Source organism: Bactrocera oleae, chromosome 2, assembly GCF_042242935.1.
Source record: "Bactrocera oleae isolate idBacOlea1 chromosome 2, idBacOlea1, whole genome shotgun sequence".
In the NCBI taxonomy this organism is placed as follows: domain Eukaryota; kingdom Metazoa; phylum Arthropoda; class Insecta; order Diptera; family Tephritidae; genus Bactrocera; species Bactrocera oleae.
Window position 1 is genome coordinate 18598834 of NC_091536.1, and position 16670 is coordinate 18615503.

The 16670-nt window shown below is 34.8% G+C and overlaps 1 protein-coding gene across 7 annotated transcripts in view; it reads left to right on the plus strand.

Annotated features, from left to right (window-relative positions):
- The window catches only part of rdx (BTB/POZ and MATH domain-containing protein rdx), a 166987-nt gene that overhangs the window by 124848 nt on the left and 25469 nt on the right, over positions 1-16670 (plus strand). The window contains exon 1 of one of the 7 annotated variants that reach the window (XM_014247905.3): positions 1078-3369. The exons of the other annotated variants lie outside the window; for them this stretch is intronic. Coding sequence (XP_014103380.3) covers positions 1322-3369 — 2048 coding nt within the window. The 5' untranslated portion in view covers positions 1078-1321. Of the gene's footprint in view, positions 1-1077; positions 3370-16670 lie in introns of those variants that run through there. 7 annotated transcript variants of the gene reach the window in all.

Sequence of the window (16670 nt, forward strand, 5' to 3'; positions counted from 1 at the left end):
ATGTATACACACACGAAATAGAAAATACCACAGCGGGAACAGTAGCAGTAGCGTTGGTACATACAAACAGCGCATGAATATAAAATATTTACGTATATATGCATATATACATGTACATACACGCTCGCCAGTTGTGTAGTGACCTAACAGCCTCAAAAGCAGCGTGCAAGCTCATCGAGAGCAGTCAGCAGCAGCAGCAGCAGCAAAAAGTAAAAAAGTAGCAAAAATTTACAAATTGGGTGTAGAGTTTTTCGGCTAACGAACGTGCATAAAAGTGGAATTTATTAAATGAAATCACAACGTCAAACAAATAGGTGTTAAATGTAATAAATACAAGTAAATCAGAACCAAGCATAAACTAAAATATTGCAAAAGCTAATCGCGCTTAAAACAAGTTGACGGTCCGCTCACGCGTTGAAAATAACGAAAGCAGTAAAATAATATACATACTTGTGTCTGTGTGTGTATGTAATGAAAAAAGGTACAAATTGTTTTAAGAAGTGTGCAAAGGAATTTCGAAAAAGAATTGAAAAATCGAAAAAATAATTGAAATTGCAAGCAATTGTATGAAATATATACATACATATTAAAAAAAAATTGTTACACATGCCAGAGAACGAGTCCTACACTGGCAAAAAGTGTTGAAAAACCGTAAAGAAAATATATTAAAAATTATATGTAAATATAAACGAAAGAAAAACACAAAAACTGATTTGTGTAAAAAGCAGAAAAAAACGTGTTATAAAAAATTAGAATTTCGTTGATAAAAATAAACTAGTGACAAACAAAAAGTATTAGTGACAAAGTAAATTTTGACAAAATAATATTAGTGACGAAATTAATTCTAGCAGTAAAAACAAATTTCTAAAATTGAAATTTTGCATATTTTCCACAATTGTGAGCAATAAAAAACAAGCAGTGCAAAATTTTCAACAAAAAACTATTGAACAAACACGTTTAATTAGTAAATTAAAGGTTTTTGAAAAGTGCAAATTTATTTGCAAAATTTTTTTAATTATAAAATAAATGTTATACTACACTTATGTGACATACAGTACAAACTAAACTGGAAAGTGACATGAGAAAAACTAGAAAAAAATATTTTTAAAAGTTTTAGCTAATGTGCTGATAAAAAATTTATTGTGTAATTGAACAATAAACAGAAATAAATAAACATATTTAAATAGTTTAAATATAATTGTTTTCAAAACAAAACGGGCCAGTGGCAAAACATAAATAAAATTTTATTTAAATTATTTACACGAGTTCGTGCAGTACTCATAAATTTTTGGACAAAATTGTCGCCAACGACGAACGTAAAATGTTTGATCCATTTGTTAAAATCAAGAAAAAGCGAAATCTAAATGTTGTCGATATCTTAGATAGTGTCGCGGGTGAACTCGAGCTGGCTGTCGCGCCGTCAGAGCAGGCGGTCATAGAGCACGTTATTGCCGAGGAACCAGTGTTGGTCGTGGAAGAAACAGAACAACAACCGCAGCAACAACAGCGAGTGAAGCAACAATTGTTGCATTCCAACGCAGAGCAGCGGGTGCAACAACCGCCAGAACAGCAGCAGCAGCAACAACAAGAACCAGAGCCAAATGTCAATTGTTATTGTGTAAGTAGTGCAGCGTTAATTGGTGCAAAAGCAACAGCTGCAGGCGCAAGCGCAAGCGCCAACACCGTAGCTAGCCCCGCAATATCGCCTACAACCACAGGCACAGTTGCCACAATAGCAGCAGCCGCCTCGTCCGCTACATCGCCGCTCTTGGATGCGATTGCTAGCAGCAGTAACAGTAGTTGCAACAACAGTAGCAGTAGCAGTGGTGTTAGCGGTAATAACAGTTCCCAAGTGAGTGGCAGCAGTGTAAGCCGTCAATTGGCTAGCAGTAGCAGTGGTAGCAGCAATAGTAATTGCAGTCGCCTGCAACAGTTGATATCGACGCCACCAGTGGCATTGCGCGGTCTGTCGTCCTACTGCAACAGCGATTTGCAGCCGTCAGCACAACAACATCAGCCAACGCTAGGTCACCAACACGCGCCACAATCGGCGGCCGCTGTGCCCACATTGCCTCAATTACAGTTGCAATTGCAGCAGCCAACGCTGCATCAACAACAGCAGCAGCAGCAAGCGCCTTCGGTGTTGCAGCAACATTTGGGTCACCTAAATTTCGAAAGTGGAGCAACGAGTGTAAGCGCCAGCAGTAGTAGCGGCAGTAGCAACAGCAACAATAATAACAACAATTGTAGTAGCAGCAGCAACCTGCGAAGTAGCACAACAACGTTGCAGCGACACTTGGCCTCGCCAAGCAACATTCTCCAGGAAGCGTTCAGCAATAATTTGCACAGAATTTTAAAGCGTTCACACAGTTCCTCAACGTTGGCGTCTAACAACAACAACAATCCGAGCAGTAATTCCATTTCTTCCTCCCCAGCATCGCCGCCATCCTCTTCTGCGATCTCAAATTCCAATTTCGCCGGCACGCCCACTTCACTATTTGCCAGTATTTACGGTAGCAACAATAGTAGTAGCAGTAACAACAACAATAACAATAGCCACCAAAATCACCACCACTTGAATAACAGTATAATTGCCAGTCGTCTTTTCGGCGGCAACAGCAACAGCAATAACAACAACAGCCATCCCAACCAACAACACAACAATCTGCATCAGAATAACCACAGCCACCTCCAACAACAACTTACAGCGCCAAGCAGCAGCAGCATAGCGGCTGCATCGGCAGCCACATCAAGCGCCGCTGCTAGTATCTCATCCACCCCGCAGCAACAACACACTAACAATAGCAACTGCCACCAACACCGCCTGCCGCAACATAGCCACCACCGAGACCATCATTCCGCTCTCACCAATTCGATAACGAATCGCATCAACCAATCCATTAGGCGGCATTTGAATCAGCAGCAGCAACAGCAACAACATCACCAATTACAGCAGTACAATCAGCAAGTGACAAATAATAACAACATAACAAATAATACAACAAATAACCACCGAATACAACAACAGCAACAGCCTATTCCTCAACATTCACGTTTCCCACAACCGCAGCAACAACAGCAAAATAATCATAATTTACAACATCACTTGCAACAATCAAGTAATCAACAACAACAACAACATCATCTTCAAAACAGTGGCAGCAGTGGTAGTAGCAACAACCAACAACTGCAGCCACACCAACAACATCATCATCATATTCACCAACAAAACCATCATCAAAATCAACAACAACAACAATCTCCTCTGTGCCTAGTATTATTAGTTAAATGTCCGAATTCTAAGGAATTTTGTAACGCCGCCGCCGCCAACGCCGTCGCTGCAGCCGCACATTTCTGTGATAATAAAAGGTAATAAAAGAAAAACCCGAAATAAAAAAAATACAGACATATTGTATTGTATTTATTTTTAAAACCTACAAACTCATGATAGAGCTAATGCAAGAAAATGTCTAGATAGAAAAAACTAGAGAAATTTGATAAAAACCCAAAAAAAAAAAAAACCAGAGAAAGGGTGTCACACGCAACATTGAATTCGGTATGCGCAACAAATAGCTGCGGTTATTGCCTTGTTGCACATAACTACTGCCACTACATAAAAGTAATTCTATAGCGACTCACCTCCATATCTTCCCTCTGCTCCACTCTTGCCTCGGTTGGCCCATCCTTTGTGCATATCATTTGCTCCAAAAGTTCATCGCGTGCCCTAAATTTATTCGAGGCCGCTCCTAAACGCTTTGTTGCCCTTAATGCTGCACAGTGGGTTGAGTCAAAGCAAAACATATAATTTGATTTTTTTGTTTTTGATGTTTATTTGAACGTTATATTGAAACATAATTCATGCCAAATTTCCATAAAAAAATGGTAATATTTAATTTTAAATTTAAAAGCCATTAAAAATAATCTTGTTATTTAAGTTTTTCTTGTGGCTGTTAATACATGAAAATAAATAATAATATTATATCTATTTTAAGAATTCCTGCGTCTGACATCTATTTATCAATTATAAACATTTAAAACTTTTTACATACTTATCTCCCATTCTCAAGCTGTTTTGACCCACTGTAACGTCCAAAGTACTCGTCAACTCTTGCCATCGCCGCGAATATGAGATCAAAATCATTGAGTAAAACCTATTTTCTCTTGCTTATTGTTGTTGTATCTCCATTTCATCATCACCATCACCATCACCATAGCATTGCAACAACAATATGCAACAAATCAATTCTATTACTTCTATGCAAGAGCACATTTCCATATTGATTGACACACTTTGTCGCGGTGAGGACGCTGGTAATGGTATGTGTAGGTATTGTTCTTGTTACTGATGGCATAAGGGTCAAAGAAAAATTACACAGCAAAAACGCTATCTAATTGTGTCCCACTGTGCTATGTGTATGTGGTGGGGAGCGAGAGAGTGCAGTAGCAGGACATAACTGCAGTATTTATTGTCAACTTGACGCCCTCTAAGCATGCTCTTTACCTGTAATATACCTCAGTTGGCCCAGTTTCGCTTTGCTTTTAATTTTTTTAACTTATCCTGTTTTCAATATACAAAATTTTCTTATTATTTTTGAATATTTTTTTTAAACTTAAATTTTTTTCAATATACATTTAATTTTCCTATTTTAATTTTAATATTTAAAATTTTTTTTTTTTTTTATTATTTTTACAAATTAGAACTGTACTCTGTAGCACATGCACGTCTGTTTATTACCGTTGTCCAGTAGCTTCTCACACAAGCACACACACTTTCTTAATTGGGTTAATTTGACTTTCTTTGAATTCCATAGCGAGCGATTCCAGCAGCGCCGCCTTTCATACCTTTTTACTGTACACTTTTTATCTGTTGCTCTGCTTGTTGCTACTGATTAAATATTTTAGTGCTATTTCCATATTGCTTACTACGCGCATGTGTTGTGCACCACGTTTTTTCGTTGATTGTTTTACAAACGCACAAAAATCTGTATGCCTGTGGCTCAGTCATTATACTCGCATTATTTTCCAATATTTGTTTTTTTGTCGTTTCTTATTTTTTTTATCGCTTTTGGAGGACACTCAATGGCGTCGAGGCTGTCAGTCGCCAAGCAAAACGCTCCACCGTCGATAATTTGTGTCTAAAGATCCTTGCTAGATTGTTTTTCACGCAATTTCGTTTTTATTTTTTATCCCAGCTGCGATTCGTGTGTAATATCAAGTATTTTCTTGCATGCGATAAATTAGTTAACTCATCAAAGTAATTTAGTATTCCAGCACTTTGCCGCTGCCCTGTTACCATGTGTTTTCAACTTTTTTGATTACTTGTGTACTTGGACTACTTTTTTGTTGTTATTGTCTTTGTTTTTTACTCGTATTATTTCGTGTGGTTTTTAATACTTATATCGCTGTCCGTGTGGGTGTTTGCAACTAAACTCGCCGGGTCTACTGTGAGCGTCAGCACTGAGCTTGTTAAGTTTCTATTTTTATTAGTATTATGTTTTTATTTTTTGAGGTCGCAGGTCAATTATATTCACCACGCCCCAGCGTGGGCCACTTTTTCCGCATACAAATAACTGTTGAGCAAGTCCATGTCATTTGATGTGCTTAGAGAGTTTGTTTTCATTTCATTCCACAATTTATAAGTATTCAGCTTATATCCTTCCCAAAACAAGCTGTGATTTCATTAGCTTGAACGATTTTAGGTTATGACTACATTAGCTTGAGCACTTTTACATTATTTTGTGTAAAAGAGCGCATTAAATTTAAACCTAAAATTATTAAAATAAGAAGAAAAAATTGGCAACTCCAACATTTAACTGAAATAATATGAAATGAGCAAACAAAAAACACACACACAAATCTTAAATACAATAAAAAACGATTATATTATATTATATCCCAACTTTTCGATAATAATTACACTCAAAACAAAACTACAATATAATATTTTGCACAAATGCATTGAACAATAAAGCGTCTTGGTAAAATTTTGAACATATTAGCTCTCATATATGTATATACTTTAGAAATTTAAGCTTATAAAAAATAAATCATTCCATGCAATTTATATTATATAGATTTATTTGTAATATTCAAATAAAAAAAAATTACTTCGTACTGTAATTACGCACATTATATTAAAATTAAAACAAAATTGAGCTTTTGAAAACTAACACTCACTCGAAATTCAAGTGCTAATCATAGAAATACTCAAACTTTAAGCGTTTTGTGATATTTTTTCTTACAATTGTGCGCCAACAATCTTTGCTTGCTTTTCACACTTTTTGTCGTGCAATATCGTTTGCTTTTCGGTGTAGGAAATACTACCTAAACGCCACGTTGCCTAAGTATCGGGTGTCCATATCGCCTTACGCTTGTTCACGCTGCTGTTTTGGCTTTTTGCGTGCCACTAGTAAGATACAAGTAATATTTTAAGCCAAAGGAAATGCGTTTCTTAAGCTTTCTTTATCTTATATATTTTAAATTTTTTTTATTAATTTTTTGCTCACCCCGGAAGTTTGCTTGACCGCTGCTGGTGCAAAAAATAATATAAATTGCGTAAAATATATGGCTGCCACTGGTTTCCTCATCCCCTTCGCTTTCGACGCAGATACGATTTAAACGCCATTTCCACTCATATCGTATTTCTTGCAATTTACATGTTTCACTGCGTATTTTATTCTATTTTATTTTTGTGGCTAAGCGTAGCTTTTTGTGGCAAGTCCTCTCTCCTTTCATTTTAACCTCACACAAATTTCCGTTTCGTCCAAGTTATGTGACAATTTTCTCAGCTCTTCCTTTGGCTTTTCTTTCTTTGCTATCAGCAAAGTGTGTTGGTATTTCGTATGGCTTCTTCTTGTTGGCGTTACTGAGTCAGTGTGGTTCTTTTAATTCTTCGCAAGCTATTTTTAGTTTGCGGTCAGCAGCCACTTCCTGGCGCATATTTGTGGGATCCTCCCTAAAACTAAAAAGAAAATAAAATTTATTTCACACCAAAGCAAAATTGCGCAATTGGCTGGAAAACCTTGAGAGCGATTTGTCGTTAAGCGTGACGGCATCGAAATTTTCGTAAAGGTTAACTCAAGTGTAAAAAAAAATGCATGAAATGTCGAACTAATGCCTTAATTAAAGGTTATCGCTATAACCCTCTGTTCTGGTTATACTATCTGCTATATCTTTTACACATTTTATGAAATCTTTTCGCTCGCGTATGGGAGACTCTAGCTAGAGAAAAGCCACTCGTTGCATAAAATATTCGTTTGCAATGCAAAGAAAAAATGACGGCGGATATTAAAAAGGCAGTTGCGTATAAAATGTAGGATTGATCCAGTTTTAGAAACATATGTTTTATGTTGTTACAAGAACAACAATAATTTATGATTTTTTGAGTTTTTATATTCTATATTGAAAAAAAATATATATATAAATAAAAATGTATTTATTAGTTATGGTGATTACTCAAAAACTGCGCAATTTCTTTAGAATTTACCAATAATCTCAATACAATATTTTTTTTACTACAAAATGCTTATCAAAAGCATTTCCGAAATTCGCCCTGAGCAAACATATCTACGAATGTTTGTGTGCGAATATAATGTCGTGCACATTTTACAAAAGGCCTTGACTTGACTGGCGGGCCTTTAGATTATCACAAAGAACGTAAAATAATCGAGAAAAAGCATGAAAAAATTAAATTTACAAACATCAAGTACACAAATATGTTTATGCATGTGCGTATGTATGTGCACTGGTAGATAGAAATTAAAAAATATAAATACTTATATATGAAATGGAGCTTCCACAAAAAAAATGCGCAATACGAAATAGGTCATATGAGGCACCGCACCGTCAGGTCCATGCGGCGTCAAGGACACAGTCTGGCTGCTATGAGACCGACGCCCTATATTTGTTTGAGGCGCTGAGCGCGCACACGCCGTTACACATGTCGATGTAGTAAGTAATCACGCGCGCATCATACATGCATTCGCCGAGAATCCCAGCGTCTCGCGCACAGCAACAAATACCGCAAATTTCAACAGGCACATAAAATAAAAAAAATAAACACGAAAAATCACCGTATGCAAATATACAAAATACAAGCTGAAAGCAGCAAAATGCAATGGGCGCGCAAGCGGACGGTAAGTGACGCGCGGGCGACGCAAAAATATTGGCTTGTAAATTCAGATATACACTTTTATTGTAATTGATGTTTTTTTTTTGCAATTTTTCTTAAACCGCAACACGCGCGTCGGCTGATTTGCGCCACCGCCTGCTCACTTGTTCAACGCGCACGATTAGGTACTGCGCTCGCCGCCGTTACTCCAGTGCGCTGCTTAAGCAAGCGCTTTTGTATCGGTTTTGCAGAAATGTATTGTATTTGCGAAACTATAGCCGGCTTATCAGCGCTATAGGGGCCGCAGCGACCGCGCCGCCGACAACAACAATACCAATCAAAACAACATGCGCCAATTACATGCCAACAACCGCAAGTACATACATACAAGCGCGGGTGGCAGGCGGCCAGCCAGTCGATCACACATGCACTGAATCATCGCATCGCGGCCTAAAAGCCAGTCGTCTTTGCCTTTGGAGGCCTTGAAAGCGAGCTTATAAATACTTTTGCACCCGTACACACATGCATACATGCAGCACGTTCATACGCAAATGCTGGCGTGATTAAATGCATATATATATATATATATATGTACATACGTATATGTGTTATATTTATTACAAATTAATGCGGCTGTGTGTGTGGAGCTTACAAATAATTGAGCGATGGCGTATCTATGTGCATAAAAGTATTGTGTCTGATAAAAATTCAGCAACAACAATAAACGCCATTCTTATAGAATCTGCGTCACTAGTTTTGATGACGATGGGGGAAACGACAACGGCTAACCACGTCATTGCCCTAAAGTACCGTTTGTTTTTGTTTAATGCAGCTTATTTTTATTGTTAATTTAATTTGTCGCTATCATTTATTCCTCAGTTGCGCGCACAATTTTCTTTTTTCCTCTAAAATAGTCCTAATTTGGCTCTAGAGTGATTGTGCCATATTTCTTTAGTTCTATTATATTGACATCCACAGAAAATGTATCTCAGCAAACACATTGAAATCAGCAAAACATAAATAATCGATATTATTTGGATATCTTGCTCATTTTTTTATTGTAATTGATTATGACTAATCGTTTTCAATATTTTTTGATACATAAATCATACAAAAACAGTTTACATACTTCTTATATATATTTGTATTCAACTTTTACGATAATACGCCCTTTATAAGCCTAAATTAAAATTAATCGAAATTTTTGTTTTAAATGAATTAGTAAAGGTTTGTGCTTCTTGTTCAAAATTTGGTTATCGGTTATGTTATTTACTAAAAATGATTTTTAACAAAAGACAACAAAAACATAAACTCAATAACGACACTGTTGTACATTATTATTACAAATTATTTTATAATTTTTTTCTTCTTACAAAATCTATAGAAAATGACAAAAGATATCGCTATAACCGGGACAGAGGTTTTCTGATATATTTTTTATACTCGCCAATTTTTTCTCTCTCGAATGGGAGACTCTGATTAGAGAAAAGCTTCTTATTGCATAAATTATTTCGTTCGCCAGCCAGCCAAAATATAAAAAACGGCGGGAATTAAAAAAGCAGTTGGGTATAAAATGTGGGTAACAATTTTTTTTATAATTTTTTTCCTTCTTAGAAAATCAATAGAAAATGACAAAAGAAGAGAGTACGAAATTTTAAAATAAAAAAATGTATGTATATAAAATTATAAAATACAAAACAACAGCAAACACCAATGATGAATGTAAGCATGTAAATAACCCAAATGATCATATTTTCTGTAATTGATTTATATTGTTTAACTTTAAAAAAAATTTTTAATTTTTAAATTTTATTTCAAAACTTATTGAAAATTAAATTTTATGTTGCGACCATTTACCAACATTATTTGACAAATTCTGTGTTGTAACAACGCATAAAATCAACCAATAGTTGAAAGATGCCTTTTTTTGTCAGGCGCTTAATATCTGTTTAAAATTTTTTTTGAGCTTATGTTAACAAAGTACGTCATTTACTTCAAGTGGAGTTTACATAAATCAATATGTTAAAGTACATAAAATTGCATTGTTGTTATCTCATATGTATTAGCATTTCTAAAGTGATTTCCTAAAACAATATCTTTGTTACTATACATACATATTTATCGACCTCATTACTGCTATCGATTGGTATTTTTTTTTCTGTTGTCACTGTAACAAAATGAAAAAATGTTAGACAAATGAAATCTCCAAACGGGCAAACGGCAACCTCATTTGAGCGACCGAAATGTTAGCAAATTTCACCAACACAAAAACACAAATCAGCAGCCAATAAAATATAATAGAGAAAAGCGAGGCCAACATCGTGGTACGAGTGCCACACTGCGAGCATAACCTCCATTATCTAACCAAACTTAGTACTTAGAGGTGGCAAGAGAGCAACAACTATGTGTGTTTGTGTATATGTAGCGCATACTTTCACAATTCTAATTGTCTACCGCGCGGCGTGGAGCTGCAGCGCCGTCGAGCCATTGAGCCACATTGGTGCTTCTTTCACTTTACGCCACATTTGGTTGCTTTCTTTGCATCCTCATTTGCTCAGCTCGCGCACTGCTGGCTGCTGTCCTCCTTTTTTGTTGTTGTTAATATTGTTATTGTTGTTGTAGTTATTATTATTACTAGTGTTGTTGCTGCTGCAGATGACGATAATTTCTCTCATGTAGCCAAAAATGAAAAGCACTAGCAGCCCAGCAGCAAAGATAAAAACACCACCAACAACAACGAAATATTCAAATAAATAGAACGATAAAAGCCGAAGAACAACAAAAATGCACGTAAACTTGTATGCGAACAGCTTCCAAAAGCTCTAAAAAAGAAAAATTAGAACATAAGAGTGCTCAATAATAAAGCGCCCGTCTGCAGCACTTAACCGACAAAGCCGAAAGCAAAACGCTGAACGACTTGAAACGCATAATACACCCGAAATAAATTTGATTGAAATGAAAAGAACACCACCAAGCGGCAGCGAAGAAAGCTAAGAAAGTGTAAGATGTGAAAAAAAAATTCAAGAATAGAACTTCTTCTTGTGTGCACACACACACACACACGCCGCTGGAGCTCCAACTAGTTTTGCTTGCCGTTTAGTCCATCGCCCCAATGTGTTGGGGGCCATGGTGGTGGCGGTGGTGCGAGTGTAAATTGATGAATTGATGACCTAAATGTTTTTGTTTTTGTCTGTTGTTGTTACTTAAACTTTATGCGCGCTTTGTTGTTGCTTTTGCCAAGTGTGTTACTTTTGCTGCTTAATGCCCATTTATTTTTATTTATTTTCGTTTTTTATTTTTTATTTTTGGTTCATTTGACTGACATTTACCACATATACAAGTACATATGGTACATACATATGTGTATATGGTATGTGCATGCATGCATAAAAGAAAATGCTGCATTGAAGCTACTCGGCATTAATTGTAAGATTTCTTATGTAATAAGTTTAGATATTAATACCCTAAACAGGGTATATTAAGTTTGTCGCGCAGTTTGTAACAGCCAGTAGGAAACGTTGACGAGCTGAGTCGATTTAGGCATGTCCGTTTATCTGTATATACGCGAACTAGTCGCTCAGTTTTTGAGCTATCGATCTGAAATTTTGCACACGTCGTTTTCTCACCAAGTACCTGCTCATTTGTCGGAACTGCCGATATCGGACCATTAGAGCATATAACCTTTTACTGTGTTATTGCATTATAAATTTCAAATGTATGCTTTAATTTACTTGTTTTCTTACTACTTATTAGTTTTTAATTGAAAAAATTAATTACATAAAATTAGTAATAAATATCCTCTTTTACTTTTATCACTTTTAACATTATTTTACTTTTTTTTTGTTTTCTAACTTTCCTTCCAATTTCTGCCTCAAATTTTAATTCCCCTCATTTAGTTGTCATTAAAGCTATGCCATCAGCAGTAACACTATCACCAACTACAACAACAACACCAACACTACTTAGCAGCTAGCTACGGTTTGTTGACTTGACTTACTTTACTATGTGTTTTTGAGGTTAAGTTATGAGGTTAAGCGGTGAAGTTATTCAATTTTTCACTCGTTTCGCATCGCGCCCCGCATTTCTCTGACACAAAATTTTTTACCGTTTTGCACTTTTACTCTGCACTTTACTCCCTCGAAGTGGCGCTGTACCGCTTCAAATTCCGAAATATTCTTGACTCACACACACACTCATCCACAGCGTAGAGTATGCCATGCATTGGCAGTGTTGTACTCAATTCCACCCAGTTGGGGTCAAACAGAGATGGTCAACTGAAGCACCGGAGTGGGTGTATTTGCAGTTGTATCTGTGTGTACTGTGTGATTTGTGATTTTTTTCTTAAACGATTTCAAAAATTATTTACAGATTTCTTGAAATACAAATACTTTTATTCTGTTAGTTTTCGATTGTTCCTTTCGTCTTTGCCTTGATTTCGATTACTCTCTCATATTTCATACATTTTATGCGCCTCTAATTTACATCTTTATTGCGAAGCCGATCGCTTAAGTATACAGTCGTTCAATTTTCCCGAGTGGTAATTCGAGCTTCTCACATCAAAGGCGTAATTTATTGAAAAATTGTATTGATATTTGATTTTTTCACTCACGCATGGCACTCAAGTGGCTTTTAAGGATTGTTTAGAATTTATTACAGTGGTTTTAAGTGCTGATGTTGAATTTTTTTGCACTTGATTTTTGATTTTATTTTTATTTTTTAATTGTCAGAATACTTGAAAAATGTTAAAATAAACAATTTTTGTTCTCAAATCGAAATTATCGAAAATAATAAAGATATTGAGAAAAAATTAATCTGGCTTTAAAGTATTATTATTTCGAAACCTTATATTTTATTTGAAATATTTTAATGGCAGCGAATATACGATAGACAAAAATAAATATTTGCGCACAAAAAAGATATTTCTTTAATTAAACGATTTAATTTTTTCTTATTAAAAACTAGCTTTCTAGTTGAAATATTTATTTCAAACGCCGAAAAAAAATTATAAACTCGAAAACAATAATTTCAAGCGAAAAAAAAAATATCTAAAACTGTATTAACCAAGCCAAATATTAACAAAAAATATATATGTACTTATGTATAATATATGCGTCATTCCATCGAAAATTGATATTCAAACTTTTTTTTCGTACAAAACATTTTATTTTGTGTTTTCCTTGAGGTAAAGTATTGGACATGTATTTTTTAATTTCGACACAATTTAAAATATTTTGGAGTTATGCATTTTCAAAATTTCAACGCTCGATAAAAGTACCTTTAAACATTACATACGAACAAAAGTATTTCATTAAAAATAACTAGACGGCGCATTGTTTACAATTTTTTTCAGCTTTCCAATGAGATGCGTTGAATTTAAACAAAAATTGCGTTTTTATAAACAAATATTTTTTTGTTTTCAATTTGCAACTATTTTTATTCAGTTTTTTTAGTGAAAACGGCTTATTTTTTGTTAATACTTTCTACTTTTTTATTCACTAACTTTTGATTTTAATTTTATTTTTGATTTTGCAAATGCTTATGTATTGTATATAAAATAATTTTAGTTTTTGTGGTAATTATAATTTTTATACTCTCGCAACCTGTTGCTACAGAGTATAATAGTTTTGTTCACCTAACGGTTGTTTGTATCACCTAAAATTAATCGAGTTAGATATAGGGTTATATATATATAAATGATCAGGATGAAGAGACGAGTTGAAATCCGGGTGACTGTCTGTCCGTCCGTCCGTCTGTCCGTCCGTCTGTCCGTCTGTCCGTCCGTCCGTGCAAGCTCTAACTTGAGTAAAAATTGAGATATCTTTATGAAACTTGGTAGACATGTTTCATGGTACCGTGAGACGGTTGGTATTGCAGATGGGCGTAATCGGACCACTGCCACGCCCACAAAACGCCATTAATCAAAAACAAATAACTTGCCATAACTAAGCTCCGCAATAAGATACAAGACTGTTATTTGGTACACAGGATCACATTAAGGAGGGGCATCTGCAGTTAAAATTTTTTTTTAAAAAGTGGGCGTGGTCCCGCCTCTAATAGGTTTAATGTGCATATCTCCTAAACCGCTAATGCTATAATAACAAAATTCACTGGAAGCAAATGTTTTTAGCACTTCTATTGACGGTGTGAAAATAGTTGAAATCGGGTGGCAACTCCGCCCACTCCCCATATAACGGTACTGTTAAAAACTACTAAAAGCGCGATAAATCAAGCACTAAACACGCCAGAGACATTAAATTTTATCTCTGAGATGGTATAAGATGACTTTATAGGAACCGCGTTCAAAATTAGACAGTGGGCGTGGCACAGCCCACTTTTAGGTGAAAACCCATATCTTGAGATCTGCTTAACCGATTTCAACCAAATTCGGTGCATAACGTTCTTTTCATGTTTCTATGTCATAGTGCGAAAATGGGCGAAATCGGATTACAACCACGCCTATTTTCCATATGACACCATTTTAAATACCACTTGATTCTTTCACTTTCCACTATGCAAATCAAGCAACAATGATTATATCGGCGTAAAACTTTGCGTGAATAATACGTTTAAAGTATGCCACCTTGTGACCAAAAATTTTCTAAATCGAACCAAAACTGTTCAAGCCCCTAAGTACTAAATATGTGGACCCCAGTGCCTATAGTTGACCTTCTACCGAAAATATCAGTCAATCCACAAAGAAATCTCAAACGAGTATACCATTTGACTTTGCGAGAGTATAAAATGTTCGGTTACATCCGAACTTAGCCCTTCCTTACTTGTTTTATTTTATTTTTTTTTAAATTAAGTTTAACTTATTGTCATGTTTTATAAACCACGTATCTTTAGAAAAAAGTTCTCTGCGGTACAGTTTCTTTATAATTTCCAATGGTAGAAGATTAATAAACTATATAACATAATATTTATTACTTTCTTTTAACAATTTTCGCTAAATATTATAAAAAATACACACGTGTGTGATTAATACCATAATAATTTAATAATTTTTTCCGTTAGTTTTTCATGTCTGAAATATTGCTTAGTCAGCTGCAAGCAGTTATTGCCGAATTTCAATTTGGGTCAATGATAACTTTTATTTTCGTTATTACATAATTCGATGGTGAAAAGTGATAAATTAATCGCTATGATTTCTTATCAGTAGCAATAAGTATGTCTCAGCTTCGTTGAGTCCCACTTTGATTTTGTTTAATTTGTCGCTGTCTTTTTTTATTATGTTATCAATGTGCCAAATCTATTATTATTTTTTAGATTAGCTAGTGTGTTTTTTTTTTGTATTATTAATTTTATACTTTCATTGACCTAAAAAACGTAATACACCTGCCTTTGTCGTTCTACTTAATTTGCTTATTTTGGCAGTGATACGTGAAAGATATCAAATGGTTCATGCACTTCTAGAGTGTTTAGCGGGTGTTTACTTTGTTAAAAGCGTACCAATCTTTCTAAACTTTTTATATCGAAATACTTTTGAATTTTTAAAAAATATGAATTTTAGCTAGAAAAGCTTTGGGTGGCTGGCAAAATCATACTATAAAAAAATTACTTAAATAAAAGTTAATTAATTTTTAAATTAAGTTATGCTTATCATTATTTATTTGTTTTGTTCTCATTAAATTTATGTGATCTTACATATAAAATCAACATCAGCTGCTAAAGCTGTTTGAGGTTATGTTAAAATTTAAGAACTTGAACTATTAATTATAGCAAATTAAAATGTCAATTTGGTAAAAAATCCACAAAAATTCGAAAAAAAATGTAATACCGTGTTCTTACCAAAAATTTAAAGTGATTAGATTACATTTAAGCTATTCACTAATCTAAACTGTCCTTACTGACGTTGTAGATTTGTAAAACAGCTGTTTTTGACATAAAAAAATCCACATCGTCTAATATTTATTAAAAGAAAACATTGTAATGTCGCATTTTGTTATAAAAGTTGTCTTGTTTTAAAAATGTTCCATTTAATGGAAATAATATACGCATTTTTTGATTTAAGAAGACGATTGCCAGGTGAATTCGAATGCATAGCTCTTAATTTGTTTGTTTGCATTTTTGTTCGCTTTGTTGTGTCAGCTGTGATAATGTGATAAATATCCCTACTAACAAACAGATGGCGCTAAATCAGTGTCGCACAAGTAGATTTCGAGTAAAGTAGCTTCAAATCTCCTCGACAACGATGAACAAGTGTCATTTGTGTAGAGCGATATCTTGCTAAATCTACCAGATTAGTGAGTTACTCAACAGCCCAAATCTCGTGATTAAGTGTTGGTCGAAACATGGTATAAGTATATTTCAAAACTTTTTTTCGCCTATGTAAAACCCGCGTGCACGCATTCGCGATTGAAAGTCAATAAAATCAAATACAAGTACATAAGTGGCGGGAAAAGTAGCAGTGAAGAAATAAAAACGCTGCTGCAAATGCATTCAAAATGCAACAAAAGGCACCCCAGCAACAACAAAGCGAGCGGCGCTGTTGCTTATTAAAGTTTTCACCAAAAATGAAATTTAATTGCAATTACAGCTGCAACAACAGCACAATGAAATA